Genomic DNA, 15,654 nt, shown 5'->3' with positions numbered 1-15,654 from the left:
ATGACATCACATTTTACCGGAAAACCGGTCCAGATTATTAATACTGTTACTGTTACCTAGGAATGGTTGAATTCTGTAAGCAAAGATCACAAAGAGAATGCTTGGGGACATTTCATATTTTTTTATTGAACAATAAAACACAAAAACAATTTTCATGAGGTAAAAAAGAAGTTACCCATAGAGAGGTCCAGGTTTTGTTTAACTTCTTCTGAGAGAAATTCATACAGTTCATGGTTATTTAATCCTTTGCCCATATAAAAGGTAAAGGGGGAAACACCATATAGCCGTATAGTCAAATCTATGGTGATAGTTTCTTGAATCAAACACTAAACAGCTTTATGTTTGACAGCTTCATGCTTGATGTGGAGAGGAATGTCGTCTTTGCAGTTGGTTTTTATATGGGCATGAGTAGGAGAAATAAATACTTATAGAGTGGGTGACCATCATGAACACTCACATAAAAACAGTGCTATGTAGCAGCCTTCTGACTTCTCTCTATAGCCATCCTCTCAAGGCGCTCTGTGTAGAACCCGTTGAAATCCAACCTATGGAATCAAGTTCAAAGCAGTTGTTACTAGGATTGTAACTATAGCTAAGCCTATCCATTTAACTAACTAGGATCTATAGACCAGGGGTTCCCAACTCAGATCCTGGGCCCTTTTTCCCCAAAAGCAAGCTTAAAAAAAAAAAGAAGCTTCATATTCATCATCTCCAGCACCATCCCAATATCAACATATGTGAAAATGTGTTTTTCCAAAGGCATCAACCAATTATTAGACAATTTGTAGGCAATGCCTTAACATAATTGGTTAGAATCACACGATGCACACCGATGAGGTCAAGTGTCTTATATCGGCTGAAAGCTTAAATTATTGTTAATATAACTGCACTGCCCAATTTACAGTAGCTATTACTGCGAAAAAAATGCCATGCTATTGTTTGAGGAGAGCTCCTAACAACAAAACACTTTTTTCACCACAATAGGTTTGATAAATTCACCTCTGAAGGTGAAATGTGTACATACATTCTGAAATCTTGCTCTGATTTATCATCCAAAGGGTCCCAGAGATAACATGAAGTGTCGTTTTGTTAGATAAAATCATTTTTTATATCCTAAAAAGGTCCATATAGCATGCACGACCGATTTTGTATTTCCACTCGTTCAATTTGCAAAGAAAGGAATCTGAGAAAATCTAACCCTAAACGTTGTTTCAACCAGTCAAATCACATTTGTATGTATTCCTCAGAGATCCTAGAACGTAACCAGACTTCACTATATCATTAGGGGTGTACTATATCCTATAGGACACCAAATTTGGTCAGAGAGCGACGCCTTCATGGCACGCCGATGACGCAGGCAGTCTTCACTTGATCGACTCTAACTTTGTCAAATAAGCACCAATCGGGGTCAAACAAAGCTAGCTAGATAGCCAATGAGCTGGGATTTACGGTGGTATCCGGAAACCCTGTATGTGTCGCAAAATGTAGCTGCTAACCTTGTGCGACAGCATGCCTTTTCCTTTTGGACAAAAATTATACGAATATTCAGAGTTATGAAAACTGGTTGTTTTGCAAATGTTGAACTTATAATATGGCTACTAATACTGGAAAAGCTAAATCAAAGTCCAAGTATACAGATTTGATGATATTTTTGCAGAAAAATGTAATATGAATGCAAATGTCTCCTTCACGATTTGCCCAAACGTACCTGGGTGACTTCACACTAAATGTCATGTAGTTCGCTCATACTTCAAGAAACTTTGCACATACACAGCTGCTATCTTGTGGACACCATTGGAATTACAACCAGAGTGATGGCTAGAAGTGGGACCTTTCTGTTGCATTTCAAAGATGGTGGTAGAATAAAAATAAAAACAGTTGGTTTCTTCTTTGTATTTTCTTCTACCAGATCTATTGTGTTATATTCTCCTACATTCAATTCACATTTCCACAAACTTCAAAGTGTTTCCTTTCAAATGGTACCAAGAATATGGATATCCTTGCTTCAGGGCCTGAGCTACAGGCAGTTAGATTTGGGTATGTCATTTTAGGTGAAAATTTAAAAAAAGGGGTCTATCCCTAAGAAGTTTTAAAGGGAAATGTAAAAAAAAATGTCACTTCATATTCATCATCTCCAGCACCATCCCAATATCAACATATGTGAAAATAAGTGTTTCCAATGGCATCAATAATTGGTTAGAATCACACTATACACACCGATGAGGTCATTTGGAAACACTTCTGTTCCTCTACCTTTTTTACTACAAAACACAGAAACACTGCAATTTTCAGATATGTTGATGTTGGGGTGGTGCTGGAGATGATGAATATGAAGTTGGAACATTTAGACATTTCCCTTTAAGGCTTAAGTTCATCGTTAGAACCTTCATAGGAGCATCGTTAAATCACAGAGCTGTTTCCCAAAACCATGCAGTAGTTGTTCAAAGTTGCACTTGAAAACGCTCGTAATCTATCGGCTGCCTCAGATCACTCGTAGAACAGTTAAGTGAATCGTTAGATGCTTTTTTGCCCTCCCAAGTTACTTTACAAACAGAAGATCTCTGCTAAACATAGAATCACATGGTTTATCAGTCTTACGATAACTTCAGTTGACGACAAATACAAAGTTGCCAACCTCTTTGCAATTTCTACAAACACGCAAAGTATATTGAAATCAAAACTGAGATGACTGCATTAAATTAAACAGTAAGCTATAGGCCTATTTCAATCATACTGAAATACATTTAATGTTCAATCAATTGAGTTCTATTGTGCTACTTGTAGGCTACATATTTCATGATGAGTAGCATAACGTGCGCAATTATGTGCCAAATCAGTGATTTTTATAGGGTAAGCATTAGAATAAGCAGTGTGAACGTTTGCAGCCGTAGGTGGTCATCTCTCTCTAGGAGCTGATCCATTGTCAGTATTGTGAAATTATTCTAATGTTAAGGAAAGATTTGTATGGAGAAAGCTGATCCGAGAGCAGCGCTTCCTTTCTTTCGATGCTATCAGTATTGACACATGCTCCAACAACACACTTAGTGACCGTTCTCTCTGCATGTTATTTTGGAAAAGGCATGTTACATCTTCGACCGTTGTAGGAAAGATGCATTGTTAAAAACACCCGTAAGCCTAAGTTCCATTGATAGTTGCACTTGAAAACAGTCGTTATTTACCGACTGCCTCAGACCACTCGTAGAACGGCAATTGCATCGTTGGATAATTTTTTGCCCTTCCACGTCACTTTATACACAGATCTCCACTGAACATAGAAGACATTCATCTGTCTGTCTCTCTGTGACCGCTGACAACTTCAGAACGAAGTTTACTACAAATAAAAAGTTGCCAATGTCTTTGCAATTGTTACAAATAAGCAAGGATAAAATTATGCTTCAAATGAAAACTGAGATGACTGCATTAAAAGATAAATACGGTAGGCTATATAGGTCTATATATTTAAATCAATTTCATGTTCATAATTGTAGGCTACTGCCTGTCATTTTTGCCTTAATGTATTTCATGATGTGTAACATGATGTACCAAATCTACGATTCAGTGCATTATTATAGAGTAGGCTAAGCATTAGAATAAGCCGCCTCAATATTTGCAGCCAGATGGGTGATAATGTATCTCTAGGCTGATCTGTCGTCAGTAGTGTGGAATAATTATAAATGTTATGGTACGACGTGAATGGAGAAAGCTGATCCGAGCGCTGCACAGCGATGATCTTTCTTTCGATCCCATCATCAGTATCGACACATGCTCCAACGACGCACTTAGTGACCGTTCTCTCTGCGGGGTGTTTTTGCGAAACGCATGTTACATCTTCGGCCAAAATACGTCTAAGTCTAGAGTCCATCGCTATCGGAAACCGGGCGCTGTGCAGTAGTAGACCCACCTGTAGATGATGTTAATCATGCTGTGCTCACAGTCGTTGGTGCTGTAGACGCTGAGCTTGTCCAGCAGGTCCAGGAGCAGTGTACTGAAGTTGCTGTCGAATTTGCTGACGGTGGCTTCGAAGCCTGCGTCTGACTGCAGGGCGTCCACGTGCTCCGCTAGGAACTGACAACGTGAGAAACCACATAGGTAAGACACTTGCTGATTGGGGAATAGCATAGCATCTCACATCATCAATCATGCTATATTTGATAGGTAGCATTTCTATTCTGTCTCAAATACTAATTGCCATCATTACAATACTACTGTATTTGGTTGTTGTTCTATATAACATACTCATGTAAAACACTGATTTTCATACATGTTTAACCTTTGAAAACACTGCTACAAGTTGGTTAGTGAGTATCTGCTGTAAATGAGTGAGTATGTGTGTAGTTACCTTGGAGGTGAGTCTCTTCTTCTCTTGCTCCTCGGTGCGTTCGCTCTGGGTGGGAGGACCCTCCATGGTGCCATGCTCCAGAGACAGCCGGTTCATCTCCCGGTCCAGCTTCATGCTCCGGGTGAAGCGCTATACCAGGAAATACAAAGTATTCAGACCCCTTGACTTTTTCCACATTTTGTTACGTTACAGCCTTATTCTAAAATGTATAAAATATTTTTTCCCCCTCATTAATCTACACACAATACCCGATTATGACAAAGCAAAAACTGGTTTTCTGAATTTTTTGCAAATGTATTAACAAACAAAATCTGAAATATCACATTTACATAAGTATTCATACCCTTCTTCACTCAGTACTTTGTTGAAGCACCTTTGGCAGTGATTACAGCCCTGAGTCTTCTTGGGTATGATACTACAAGCTTGGTACACTGGTGTTTGGGGAGTTTATCCCATTGTTCTCTGCAGATCCTCTCAAGCTCTGTCAGGTTGGATGGGGAGCGTCACTGCACAGCTATTTTCAGGTCTCTCCAGGGGCATTTGATCGGGTTCAAGTCCGGGCTCTGGCTGGGCCACTCAAGGACATTCAGAGACTTGTCCCAACAGGTGAAGGTTCACCTGTTGGAAGGTGAACCTTCGCCCCAGTCTGAGGTCCTGAGTGCTCTGGAGCAGGTTTTCATCAAGCATCTCTGTACTTTGCTCCGTTAATCTTTCCGTCAATCTTAAATAGTCTCCCAGTCCCTGCCGCTGAAAAACATCCCCACAGCATGATGCTGTCACCACCATGCTTCACCATAGGGATGGTGCCAGGTTTCTTCCAGACGTGACGCTTGGCATTCAGGCCAAAGAGTTCAATCTTGGTTACATCAGACAAGAGAATCTGGTTCATCATGGTCCGAGAGTCCTTTAGGTGCCTCTTGGCAACTCCAAGCAGGCTGTCATGTGCCTTTTACTGAGAAGTCCGTCTGGCCACTCTACCATAAAGGCCTCATTGGTGGAGTGCTGCAGAGATGGTTGTCCTTCTGGAAGGTTCTCCCAACTCCACAGAGGAACTCTGGAGCTTTGTCATAGTGACCATCGGGTTCTTGATCACCTCCCTGACCAAGGCCCTTCTCCACCGATTGCTCAGTTTGGCCATGCCGCCAGCTCTAGGAAGAATCTTGGTGATTCAAAACTTCTTCCATTTAAGAATGATGGAGGCCACTGTGTTCTTGGGAACCTTCAATGCTGCAGACATTTTTTGGTACCCTTCCCCAGATCTGTGCCTCGACACAATCCTGTGTCAGAGCTCTATGGACAATTCCTTCAACCTCTTGGCTTAGTTTTTGCTGACATGCACTGTCAACTGTGGGACCTTATATAGACAGGTGTGTGCCTTTCCAAATCATGCCCAATCAATTGAATTTACCACAGGTGGACTCCAAGTTGTAGTTACATCTCAAGGATGATCGACGGAAACAGGATGCACCTGACCTCAATTTCGAATCTCATAGCAAAGGGTCTGAATACTTATGTAAATAAGGTAATTCTGTTTTTTTGTTGTATATTTTTTAAATTAGCAACATTTTCCAATAACCTGTTTTCGCTTTGTCATTATGGGGTATTGTGTGTTGATTGATGAGGAAAAGATTGAATTTAATCAATATTAGAATAAGTATGTAACTTAACAAAATGAGGAAAAAGTCAAGGGGTCTGAATACTTTCCGAATAGGCACACATTTAATAAGGATCACCAGTGAGAGACACTGTGAAGTCATACACTGCACACTGGGGGGGTGAAGATATTAGGCTACATATCATAATACTGCAGTCAGATTATCTAATGTGGCATGAGATGCACGTCAATTCAAACATTCAAAAACACTACATGTAAGCTCCAACAAGCTGCCTTGACGTTCATGGTTTTGTAGTTGCGTCCCACATCCACGCACCTGCATGCAGTTGGTGAACATGACACACACGGACATGAGCTTGGAGAAGATCTTAAGCAGCTCTGGGTTGGTCAGCATGCAGTCCTTCAGGCAGTTGTCCAGGAAGCTGGTGTGATGACACAGCACGTCGTCTATGTTGGAGGCCTGGGGAAGACAAGATGGCCTATATTAAGACATTCCTGATCAATGCAGGGCTTGGGACTGTTACGACAGTGTGCACTAAGCCACAGCATGGAGTTATTAGGAGCAATGAAAATAAATGTCATTGGGACTGGAAAAAACGTTTGACCACAACAATCTTGGGTCAAAGCAAAGTAAAGCCTCACGGCTGACATTTGTAATGGATGCCACTACTACAAAATGCACAGAACAATTATGTTAGAAGCAACTATAGGATAATACATAATAGCACTGAATGCTATCAAGGTGAAAAGCAGCCTTGGTTACAATCCACTCACAGATTTCAAGTTCTTCTCCATGATATGCCAGGTGGGCTCCATGACTTCAAACATCATGTAGTACTGGATGTTCTGTACAAAGTTCAGCATGCGCTGTCTCAAGGCAAACGCTGTTGCAAACCTACAGGGAGGAGGAAACCAGATAGTTTATATCAGAACTTGATATTAGGAAGCTGGCACTAGAGAAACAAACAAGGAAGTTTAACTGAAGGAGTTTCGTCGACTCACCACTTGGCCCTGTGCAAGGCGTACTGCTTGGCTGTTTTGTTGCTGATCCACACGTTGCACAACAGCCTCTCGACATGCTTGCAGTAAAAAATGTGTCGGAACAGCATTTGGTATCTCGTCAGCGCTTTCCTGGAAAATACAAAAATATATATATACAAGTTCAGAACACATGATTATAGCATTAGCATTTGGCACGCCCTGGTTTATCCTATCTTCAAAGGAGCCTTTTTTCGCTTTCTTTTAACCAGGTCATACTGAGGTCCGAAGACCTCTTACCCAAGGGAGACCTGGCCTTGGATATAGCCCCGGTGTACCTACCTGTTGATAATGAGCGACAGCGGCCACTTGACGATGTAGTCAAAGGAGAAGGCCTCCAGGCCGCTGAGGGCCACCTCGGTGGGGTCGGCATTGATGATGGCCTTCTCCTGCTTGGTCTCGATGGCCAGCACCCGCAGCAGCTGGGTGATCACGTCATGAGGCATTAAGTCAATCTGGGAAACAGGAACAGAGGCTGGGTGGATGGGTTTAGTGTGAAGCCCCTCCCAAAACAGTCATATTACATACCGGTTGTTTAACTTAAGTCTTTTATATGTATAGCCTATAGACAATTGTGATTCTGCCCTTCAGCAATTTTCTATTACTGTGCTAAGGTGCAGCTATAAGAAATGGTCTAATGCAGTAAACAGCAATGACGCCATTTGAATAACAAGATAATAAATAACTTTAGGTTCTCCTTAAAGTACTCAACAGTGTGCCCAGCTGCTGTATTATTTCGTATTTTTTATTGGGATCCCCAATTAGCCAACACAAATAAAATACATAATATACATAACACTGAGGCCAACTGCTTGAACAGACAGTTTGGTACCTTCAACACATCAACACCTCACACAAAGATCAATAGTGATGCAGTCAATCTCTCCTCAACTTTTGAGCCAGGAGAGATTGACATGCATTGTTACTGACATTCACGCTCTCTGTACATTAAGTGCAGTACGTGCTGCTCTGTTCTGGACCAACTGCAATTTACCCCATGTCGCTCTTTGCCGCACGACCACACAACTGGGCAGTAGTCCAGGTGCAACACAACAACGGCCCGTAGGAAGTGTCTGGTCGACTGAGACGTCAAGAAAGCAGAGCAACACCTTATCACGGACAGACCTCTTCCCATTTTAGCAACCATTGAGTCGATATGTTGTTTTCACCATGACCGCTTGCTATCTAGGGTTACACCCAGCAGTTTAGTCTCCTCATCTTGGCTCAATCGCCACATTATTCAATAATAGATTAGATGAGGTTTAGGGTTGAACGAGTGATTTGTCCCAAAAACGATGTCTTTTTATATTTAGCACCAGCCTATTGCTAGTTACCCATTCTAAAACTGACTGGAGCGCAATGTTAATGGGTACATTTATTTATTTTTGTGTAAAAGCCAACATATATACTGTTGAGTCGTCAGCGTACATAGTTTGACACACAGGCTTTATTCAAGGTCAGTGGAAGGTCATTAGTAAAAACGGAAAACAATAATGGCCAAAGCCGGCTGCCCGGCTGTACACCAATCCAACTCTCAATCCATAAGTAAAAGGATACAAATCCATAACACCTATGTTTTTTTCAGCAACAGGTTATGATCAATGATCTCAAAAGCTGCACTGAAGTCTAACAGCTCCCACAATCTTCTATCAATTACTTTCAACAAAACATTTGTGTCAGTCCCGAGCATGTTGAGTGCCCTTCCTTATAAGCATGCTGAAAGTCTGTCGTTTGTTTTCTGTAAAATAAGTTTGTATTTGTTCAAACACTATTTTTTCCAAACGTTTGCCAAGTGCCGGTAACAGGCTGATTGGTCGGCTGTTTGAACCGGTGCTCTGATATTCTTGAGCAGCGGAATGACCTTTGCCTCCCTCCAGGCCTGAGGGCACACACCATCTTCTAAGCTTACAGTGAAGATGTGGCAAACAGGAGTCGCAATGTATTCCGCTACCAACCTCAGCAATTTACCATCCAGGTTGTTGGTACCAGTTGGCTTGTCCTTATTTATAGATAGCAACAACAAAAAATCACCTCTTTCACTCCCACTTTGTGGAACTCAAAACTACAGTGCTTGCCTTTCATTATTTGGTCCGTTATGTATGAATATGAAGGCTCAGCGTTTGATGTTTGAATGTCATGCCTAAGATTGCTAATCTTTTCAACAAAACGTTATTAAAGTGGTTGGCAATATTATAGTTATTATTGTTATGAACAAGCCATGTGCCTCAATGAAGGCGCCTGCCTGATGGATGGAGCGGAGTTGGCTTTCTAGAATTTAATTTAAGGTACTCCAGAGCTTTTTACTATCATTCGCTATTTTAATTTATCTTTGATCCATAGTATAGTTTTTGCTTTTTGTTTAGTTACGTGATTTCTCAATTTACTGTGTTTCACAGTCTGCTGTGTTGGCAGACTTATTTCCTATTCCCTTTGCCTCATCCCTCTCAGCCACACAGTTTTTCAATTCATCATCTACAGTGCATTCGGAAAGTATTCAGACACCTTGACTTTTTGTTACGTTACAGCCTTATCCTAAAATGTATTAAATTATTTTTTCCCGTCATCAATCTACCCACAATAGATTGACTCAAGGCTGTAGTCACTGCCAAAGGTGCTTCAACAAAGTACTGAGTAAAGGGTATGAATACTTATGCAAATGTGATCCGTTTTTTGGTTTTAATACATTTGCAAAAATGTCTAAAACCTGTTTTTGCTTTGTCATTATTGGGTATTGTGTGTAGATTGAGGGAGGGAAAAACGGTTTAATCTATTTTAGAATAAGTCTATAACGTAACAAAATGTGGGAAAAGTAAAGAGGTCTGAATACTTTCCGAATGCACTGTATGGATGGGTGTGGATATTGCTTTAGAGCAGATTTATGCAGCATTAGTAAAGATCTGATCAATACACGTGGATGATTCAGTTCCTATTCTGTTTGTAAATACCCTGGTAGGTTGACTGATAACCTGAACCGGATTGCTGGCATCGGTTACAGATTGAAGCTTCTTTTTGAGTTGACAGCTTGATGACAACCAGTCAATATTTAGGTCACCCAGAAAATAGATCTGTTGATATCACATACATTATTGAGCATTTCAAACATCTAGTCCAAATACAGACTTTTAGCAACTTCCTACGAGAATAGAAGGCAGATGAACCTGTAGCCATATTATTTCTACATCATCTGACAGAGGCTGAGAGAGGAGCACAACAGGAGTATGACTCGACATACATAGCAACACCTCCACCATTTGCATTTCTCTCTTTTTTATATATTCTAGAACCATGTATAGCTACTACTGCATTAAAGGAATTATCCAAGTGTGTTTTAGAGACGGCCAGAATATGAATGTTTTCTGATGTTAGTAAGTTGTCAATTTCATGAACCTTGTTCGTCAGAATACATGTTAACATGGGCTATTTTTAGTACTTTTCAAATCAAATTTGATTTGTGACATGCGCCAAATACAACAGGTGTAGTAGACCTTACCGTGAAATGCTTACTTATAAGCCCTTAAAAAAAAACTCTGCATTATTGGTTAAGTAAGAAAATATTTGCTCAAAACATTAATACAATAACATTATTATTATTTTTTTTACTATAAGGAGGCAATATACAGGGGGTACCGGTACCGAGTCAATGTGTGGTGGTAGAGGTTAGTTGAGGTAATTGAGGTAATATGTACATGTAGGTAGGTTGCTTGCTTGTTTTTAGTGCTACTCTGAGAGGCAGATGCGAGGTAGACATGTCAGTGACATTTACATTTGAGCCAATTATACTGAGCGGGCTGCCCACAGCGGGCATGTGATTATTGCTGACAATACAATCTGAGTTAACAGTTAAAGGAACATACATTAGGTTACTTACATTGAGTGCACTTTTATTTCTCTGGGATATACTGTAAAATGATTTCCATGTCCTGCTTATAATGACAGGGAGGACTGGAGCGCTACCAAACCCAGACCGTCACTCTCAAACTTTCTTCAAGTACTGTAAGCTGTATGCTCAGACAAAGAGAACTTTCTTCAAGTACATATTTTGGGAAGGTTACATGAGCCTATTCATTCATCATAATGCATGCATGAAATAATATTTCAAAACATACTGTGTACAGTATGTATTTTAGGTCATGAACCGGAATAAATAAGGAATTAGGCTCCTCTCCTTAATAACCACTAGATAGCGCTGTTGTAATCAAAATAGCATAAATTACAGACTGGTACTCTAGCATATTTACCTTCAGGTCATCTTTGAATGGGTCTGTGTTAGCAGTACTCATCCTCAGAGCCAGCTCTAGCAAGGCCTCCAGTCGGGGAGGGACAATGTCATCCACTGGCTTTTTGAGCTCCTCTTCCGTCAGGTCCATGAAATGGACAAAGAAATCTCCCTTGTCCATCAAGAAGTAGTGCTTGATTGACCTAGGAAGAATACATCTCTTAGCATACAACAGAACATACCAAATTCGAAAAACCCATCAGAATTTATTGACATATTTATGGTTTTGTTGTTGTTTACCTAAGGCGTGCAACCAGCTCCTTCTCCTCCATCAGGAAGTCTAGGAGGACCTTACTGGCGTAGTAGTAGGATTTTTCTATCTGCTCCACATAGGCTCTCTCCTTCAGAGTGTAAAGGACCTCTTTAGCATCCGGACAAGTCACGTCCCGGCCACACTCTCTCACCACATTGAGATATTTACCTATAGAACAGGACGAGAAGAAAGAGTTTGTTTAACAACTCAGCAAATGATCAAGAACTTGATACTATTCGTTTTTCACAGGAACACAGTGAATTGCACTGGGCATTGTCAGGAAGCAGTAAAAAGTGATCGGAACAAATCTGATCCAAATAGTATGATGTGTCTTACCTGTACTCAAAATTTTGTCTGCCATTTTCTGAAGAAAGGATGGAATTCTGTGCTGTACGATTGTGTACCGCTGATCCCAATACTTGTCGTTGTAGTCCTCTTGGATCTTCTCTTTCTGTAGCTCGTGCTCTTCTACCATGAATTCACTATGAAGACAAAATAAAATCACCAAAAATGTGCTGAACTAACTCATCGTCTGAAATCTAAATTGTGTCTTAAGTCATATCCAAGCCTGTGACCCGGTAGAAAAGTACTGATGTGATTCAATGTAAGAATTGTGGTAAATGAGTTGAGCGACAAAAGTAACCTGTACCTGTAAGGGTCCTTGATGATGCCTCTATAGATCCATTTCTCCAGTATCTCAAAGTAAGGGACACTAGCTGCTTTCGTGAGGTAGAGGCATAGTTCCTGGGCCTGACTGTCGCCAGTGTAGTTGAAGGTACGATCGTGAAGGAGGCTCAATGTCGACCCACCCATGCAGTCTCCTTTGTCCACCGAGGAGGCTTTGAAAACAGAACATGCAACCCACTGATTAAATAAACATCAATAACCTTTGGATAATTTTTTTTTATACTATGAGTACTTTTTACTTTGGGCAGTCTGCAACAACATACCTTAATGACCATACCATACACACAACCATCACCAAATCATCATAGACCATAAAACAAGACCGGCATAACACCACTGACAGGTCAGTCTAAGCATAATACAATTGAATGTCCAAAAGTGTGTCCAAAAGTGCAACGCAAATATATCTACCAACCACATTATATTGTATGATCGAATATATGATGCATATGGATCATATATAGATGTTTTATTGTTTGATCATGAAGGCTTTACCAATGGAGGCTAGGATCTCCATGGTCCTCATGGTGGGCTGGATGTAGAACCAGAGCTTCTGCAGGGAGAGCATGCCCTGCCTGTGGAGGTGCTCCAGCTGGGTCACCAGGATCAGGTACTCCTTCATCAGGGTCCTCATGGCTGCCGTCAGGGCGTGGTTCACCTGGCCGTACTCAAAAGACGACTTCTCCTCAATGAAGCTGCCAGACATAACACAGACAAACAATGTTAGCAGCCAGACATAACACAGCCAAAATGTCATGCCAGAAAACACAAACCAAATGATTTGACAACACAATAGACATTTTCCTTTGATACATCTCCAGATGGTGTAAGGATCTACATTTGAGTCTAGCAAATGAGACAAAACAAAGTTAAGCAGCTATATTCCCCTTTTAAAGTTCACTCACCGTGTTATAGTAGAGTAGTATGAGGCGACTGGTAGTATCCTATTGACCAGCTCCTTGATGGACATGTCAAGGGTTGGGTCAACGATGAAGGAGCGATTCTGCCTCCCGAGGACAGGCTGGGCCGTGATGTCTCTGCCGTCCACACCGACCAGCACAAACAGCAAATCATCAACCAACGCCTGCTCCTGGGCTGGCAGGGGCATTGTACCTGATAATAAAACACCAAAGAGATTATTTGTGGCGTGCTCATCCTCATAACCACTAAACCTACCAGGTACATTTTCACACATTTTGTTATTACATGAAAATGAGCAGCCACTCAGTCAGTGAAACAATGCAGGAATTTCATGAAGTCAATCAAAATGTGTCAAAGTGAGATATGAGGAGCATTCATACCAATGGCCACTGCTGGGTCTCCTGCTGCTGTGGCACCGGTGATGAAGTCCCCAATCAGAGCAGGACGGTCATACACCCAATTGGGAAACACCGGGTTGGGCTGAGTGGGGTTCTTTTTGTTGTGTCTGTCCCTCAGCATCTTTCGTGTGACTTCAGCAGACTGCAAACATGGGGGGAAAAGTAGTAGAACTTCGAGATGTATTCAACTCTAGCCTTTTCAAAACAAATTGGTCCGGCTCACTTGAGGTAGTCACATGCGGGCCAGGACTTTTTCCTGAATACATGACCTGACCTAGTAATAGTTAAAATATGTAATAGACTATAATAGGGCATCAGGCCTTTCCTGGTCAGGAAGAAAATATCCTGGCCCTAATCAAAATTAACCTTAAAATGACACGAGTACACACCTGGGGCACATTGGAGCTGGCAGTGACGTTCCCCAGCTTCTTGCGCAGCTCTTCAAGTTCCTGCATTGACATCTTAGTGCTGGTTGGAGGGATAGCAAAGGTTGTAATTGTTGTCGCATTAGCAGACGCTTCAGACCTTTCTTTGGCATTCTGTTGCAGACATTGGAGCATCTGGAGAAGATCAACGCACAACACAATGTTATTGGGACATAACATAATATTGTACTGTACTTGACATTTGAACAGCGCAGTTGTCAGCATCTGAACAACATTAGATGTGAAATGTAAGTGATTACCTCTTTATCCTCACTAAGCTTTGATAGGAGGTAGACCAGTGGGTCCAGATTGCGGACATTTTTTGACTTGAGCTCATCATATTTCCTTAGGAAGTCCTCTGGCGTCTTTGAATACTCTGCTATTTTGACCTGTGAATGAAAGTGTAATCATCTGTAAGAAACGCATAGGAAAATCATAAACCTATGAACCATTTGCCAATAACTTCCCCATCAATCACCTTTGCACTGTGTGCAGACACTGTTGTGGTGATGTAAGGTGTCCTGTTCTTCTGCAGTAGATCAATAAACACTTCTGCCCCATCACCTCCTCGCACATGAAGCAGACTGAGCAGCTCATTGACATCATGGTGTATCCGAAACTCACTCATGGCTCAGGCAGCTGAAATGAGAAAGGTGGTGATAGTCAATAATCAAACCTCTGTCAACTCTCTAACAACCAATCGGTTGAAAATTGTCATACTGGCACTTCAAAGTTGAAGCATGCAAATGTGTAAATGAATGTGGTAAATTGCTATCTACCACCACGGTCCTGATGTTGCAACTTCTCTGGCTGCATAGGGACACGACTGGTGTTGTTTCAGATTCTAGCGGGTGCCCTAGTACCGTACGGTTCCCAACCAGTGGTACTACGACCCTTGGGGGTACTTGCCCTAGCCACAGGGGGCACTTGAGAAGACTCATGAAACCGTAGGCCTACTGGTAAAATTCATGTGAGGGGGTACTTCAGGGGTACTCTGGGCTGAGCAAAATTCAGTTGGTGGTACAGAAACCGAAAAAGGTTGGGAACCACTGTCTAAATCACATTGCTAGATTGCCATTATTCCCGAGAGCATTATATAGCTATTTCCAAAACTAGCTATGAAGCTAACTTATTCGTCTTCAACTTGGCCCAATTTGGCCGAACTAGTGAACTAGCCAGCCAATGTTACCAAGCAAGCTAACGTTAGTTGGCTAACTTAAAAAAAAGTTTAACCTTTATTTAACTAGGTAAGTCAGTTAAGAACACATTCTTATTTTACAATGATGGCCTACCCAGGCCAAAGCCACCCCCAACCGGGGCGACGCTGGGCCAATTGTGCGCCGACCTATGTTGTGATACAGCCCGGGATCGAACCAGTGTCTGTAGTGACGCCTCTAGCACTGAGAAGCATTATCCTTATACTGCTGCGCCACTCGGGAACTAGCTAGTTACGTTAAATTTAAAGTAGGGTCTGAAAATAGAGTTTTTAACTATATAGCTCCCTGGTTAGCTAATGAACGAAATCTTAGCAATGGCATTATGATTAACAGCATGCAACATTGATCGCTAGCTAGCTGTGTAGCACATTACCTGATGCCTCTGTTGACTACAAGCAGTTACCGCCACGCCAACTACCTGCAAGTGGCAACCAATGGTATCAACACAACGTGTACTCAGTATATGATTTTTCATAATAAAGGTT

At 41.4% G+C, this 15,654-nt stretch overlaps 1 protein-coding gene across 2 annotated transcripts; it reads right to left on the bottom strand.

Annotated features, from left to right (window-relative positions):
- Window positions 1–106: 106 nt before the first annotated feature.
- LOC139581055 (gamma-tubulin complex component 2-like) lies at window positions 107–15,619 on the bottom strand. 2 transcript variants are annotated; one of them, XM_071410401.1, is made up of 18 exons: window positions 15,543–15,619; window positions 14,431–14,591; window positions 14,213–14,341; window positions 13,917–14,087; window positions 13,510–13,669; window positions 13,114–13,321; window positions 12,704–12,903; window positions 12,171–12,360; window positions 11,858–12,003; window positions 11,509–11,689; window positions 11,231–11,411; window positions 7,275–7,447; window positions 6,957–7,085; window positions 6,729–6,849; window positions 6,271–6,414; window positions 4,340–4,468; window positions 3,902–4,065; window positions 107–545 (listed from the first exon to the last, which is right to left on the bottom strand). In XM_071410401.1, exons 2-18 carry the CDS (start codon window positions 14,578–14,580, stop codon window positions 470–472), a joined length of 2,652 nt encoding a protein of 883 aa, XP_071266502.1. In that variant the 5' UTR covers window positions 14,581–14,591; window positions 15,543–15,619; the 3' UTR covers window positions 107–469. The 2 variants fall into 2 exon arrangements, with proteins under 2 accessions (XP_071266502.1, XP_071266503.1); XM_071410402.1 differs by lacking the exon at window positions 15,543–15,619 and adding an exon at window positions 14,732–14,752.
- Between the last annotated feature and the right edge of the window lie 35 nt (window positions 15,620–15,654).

This window comes from Salvelinus alpinus, chromosome 7 (genome assembly GCF_045679555.1).
Source record: "Salvelinus alpinus chromosome 7, SLU_Salpinus.1, whole genome shotgun sequence".
NCBI classification, from domain to species: domain Eukaryota; kingdom Metazoa; phylum Chordata; class Actinopteri; order Salmoniformes; family Salmonidae; genus Salvelinus; species Salvelinus alpinus.
This window is presented reverse-complemented; position numbering and strand designations above follow the sequence as displayed.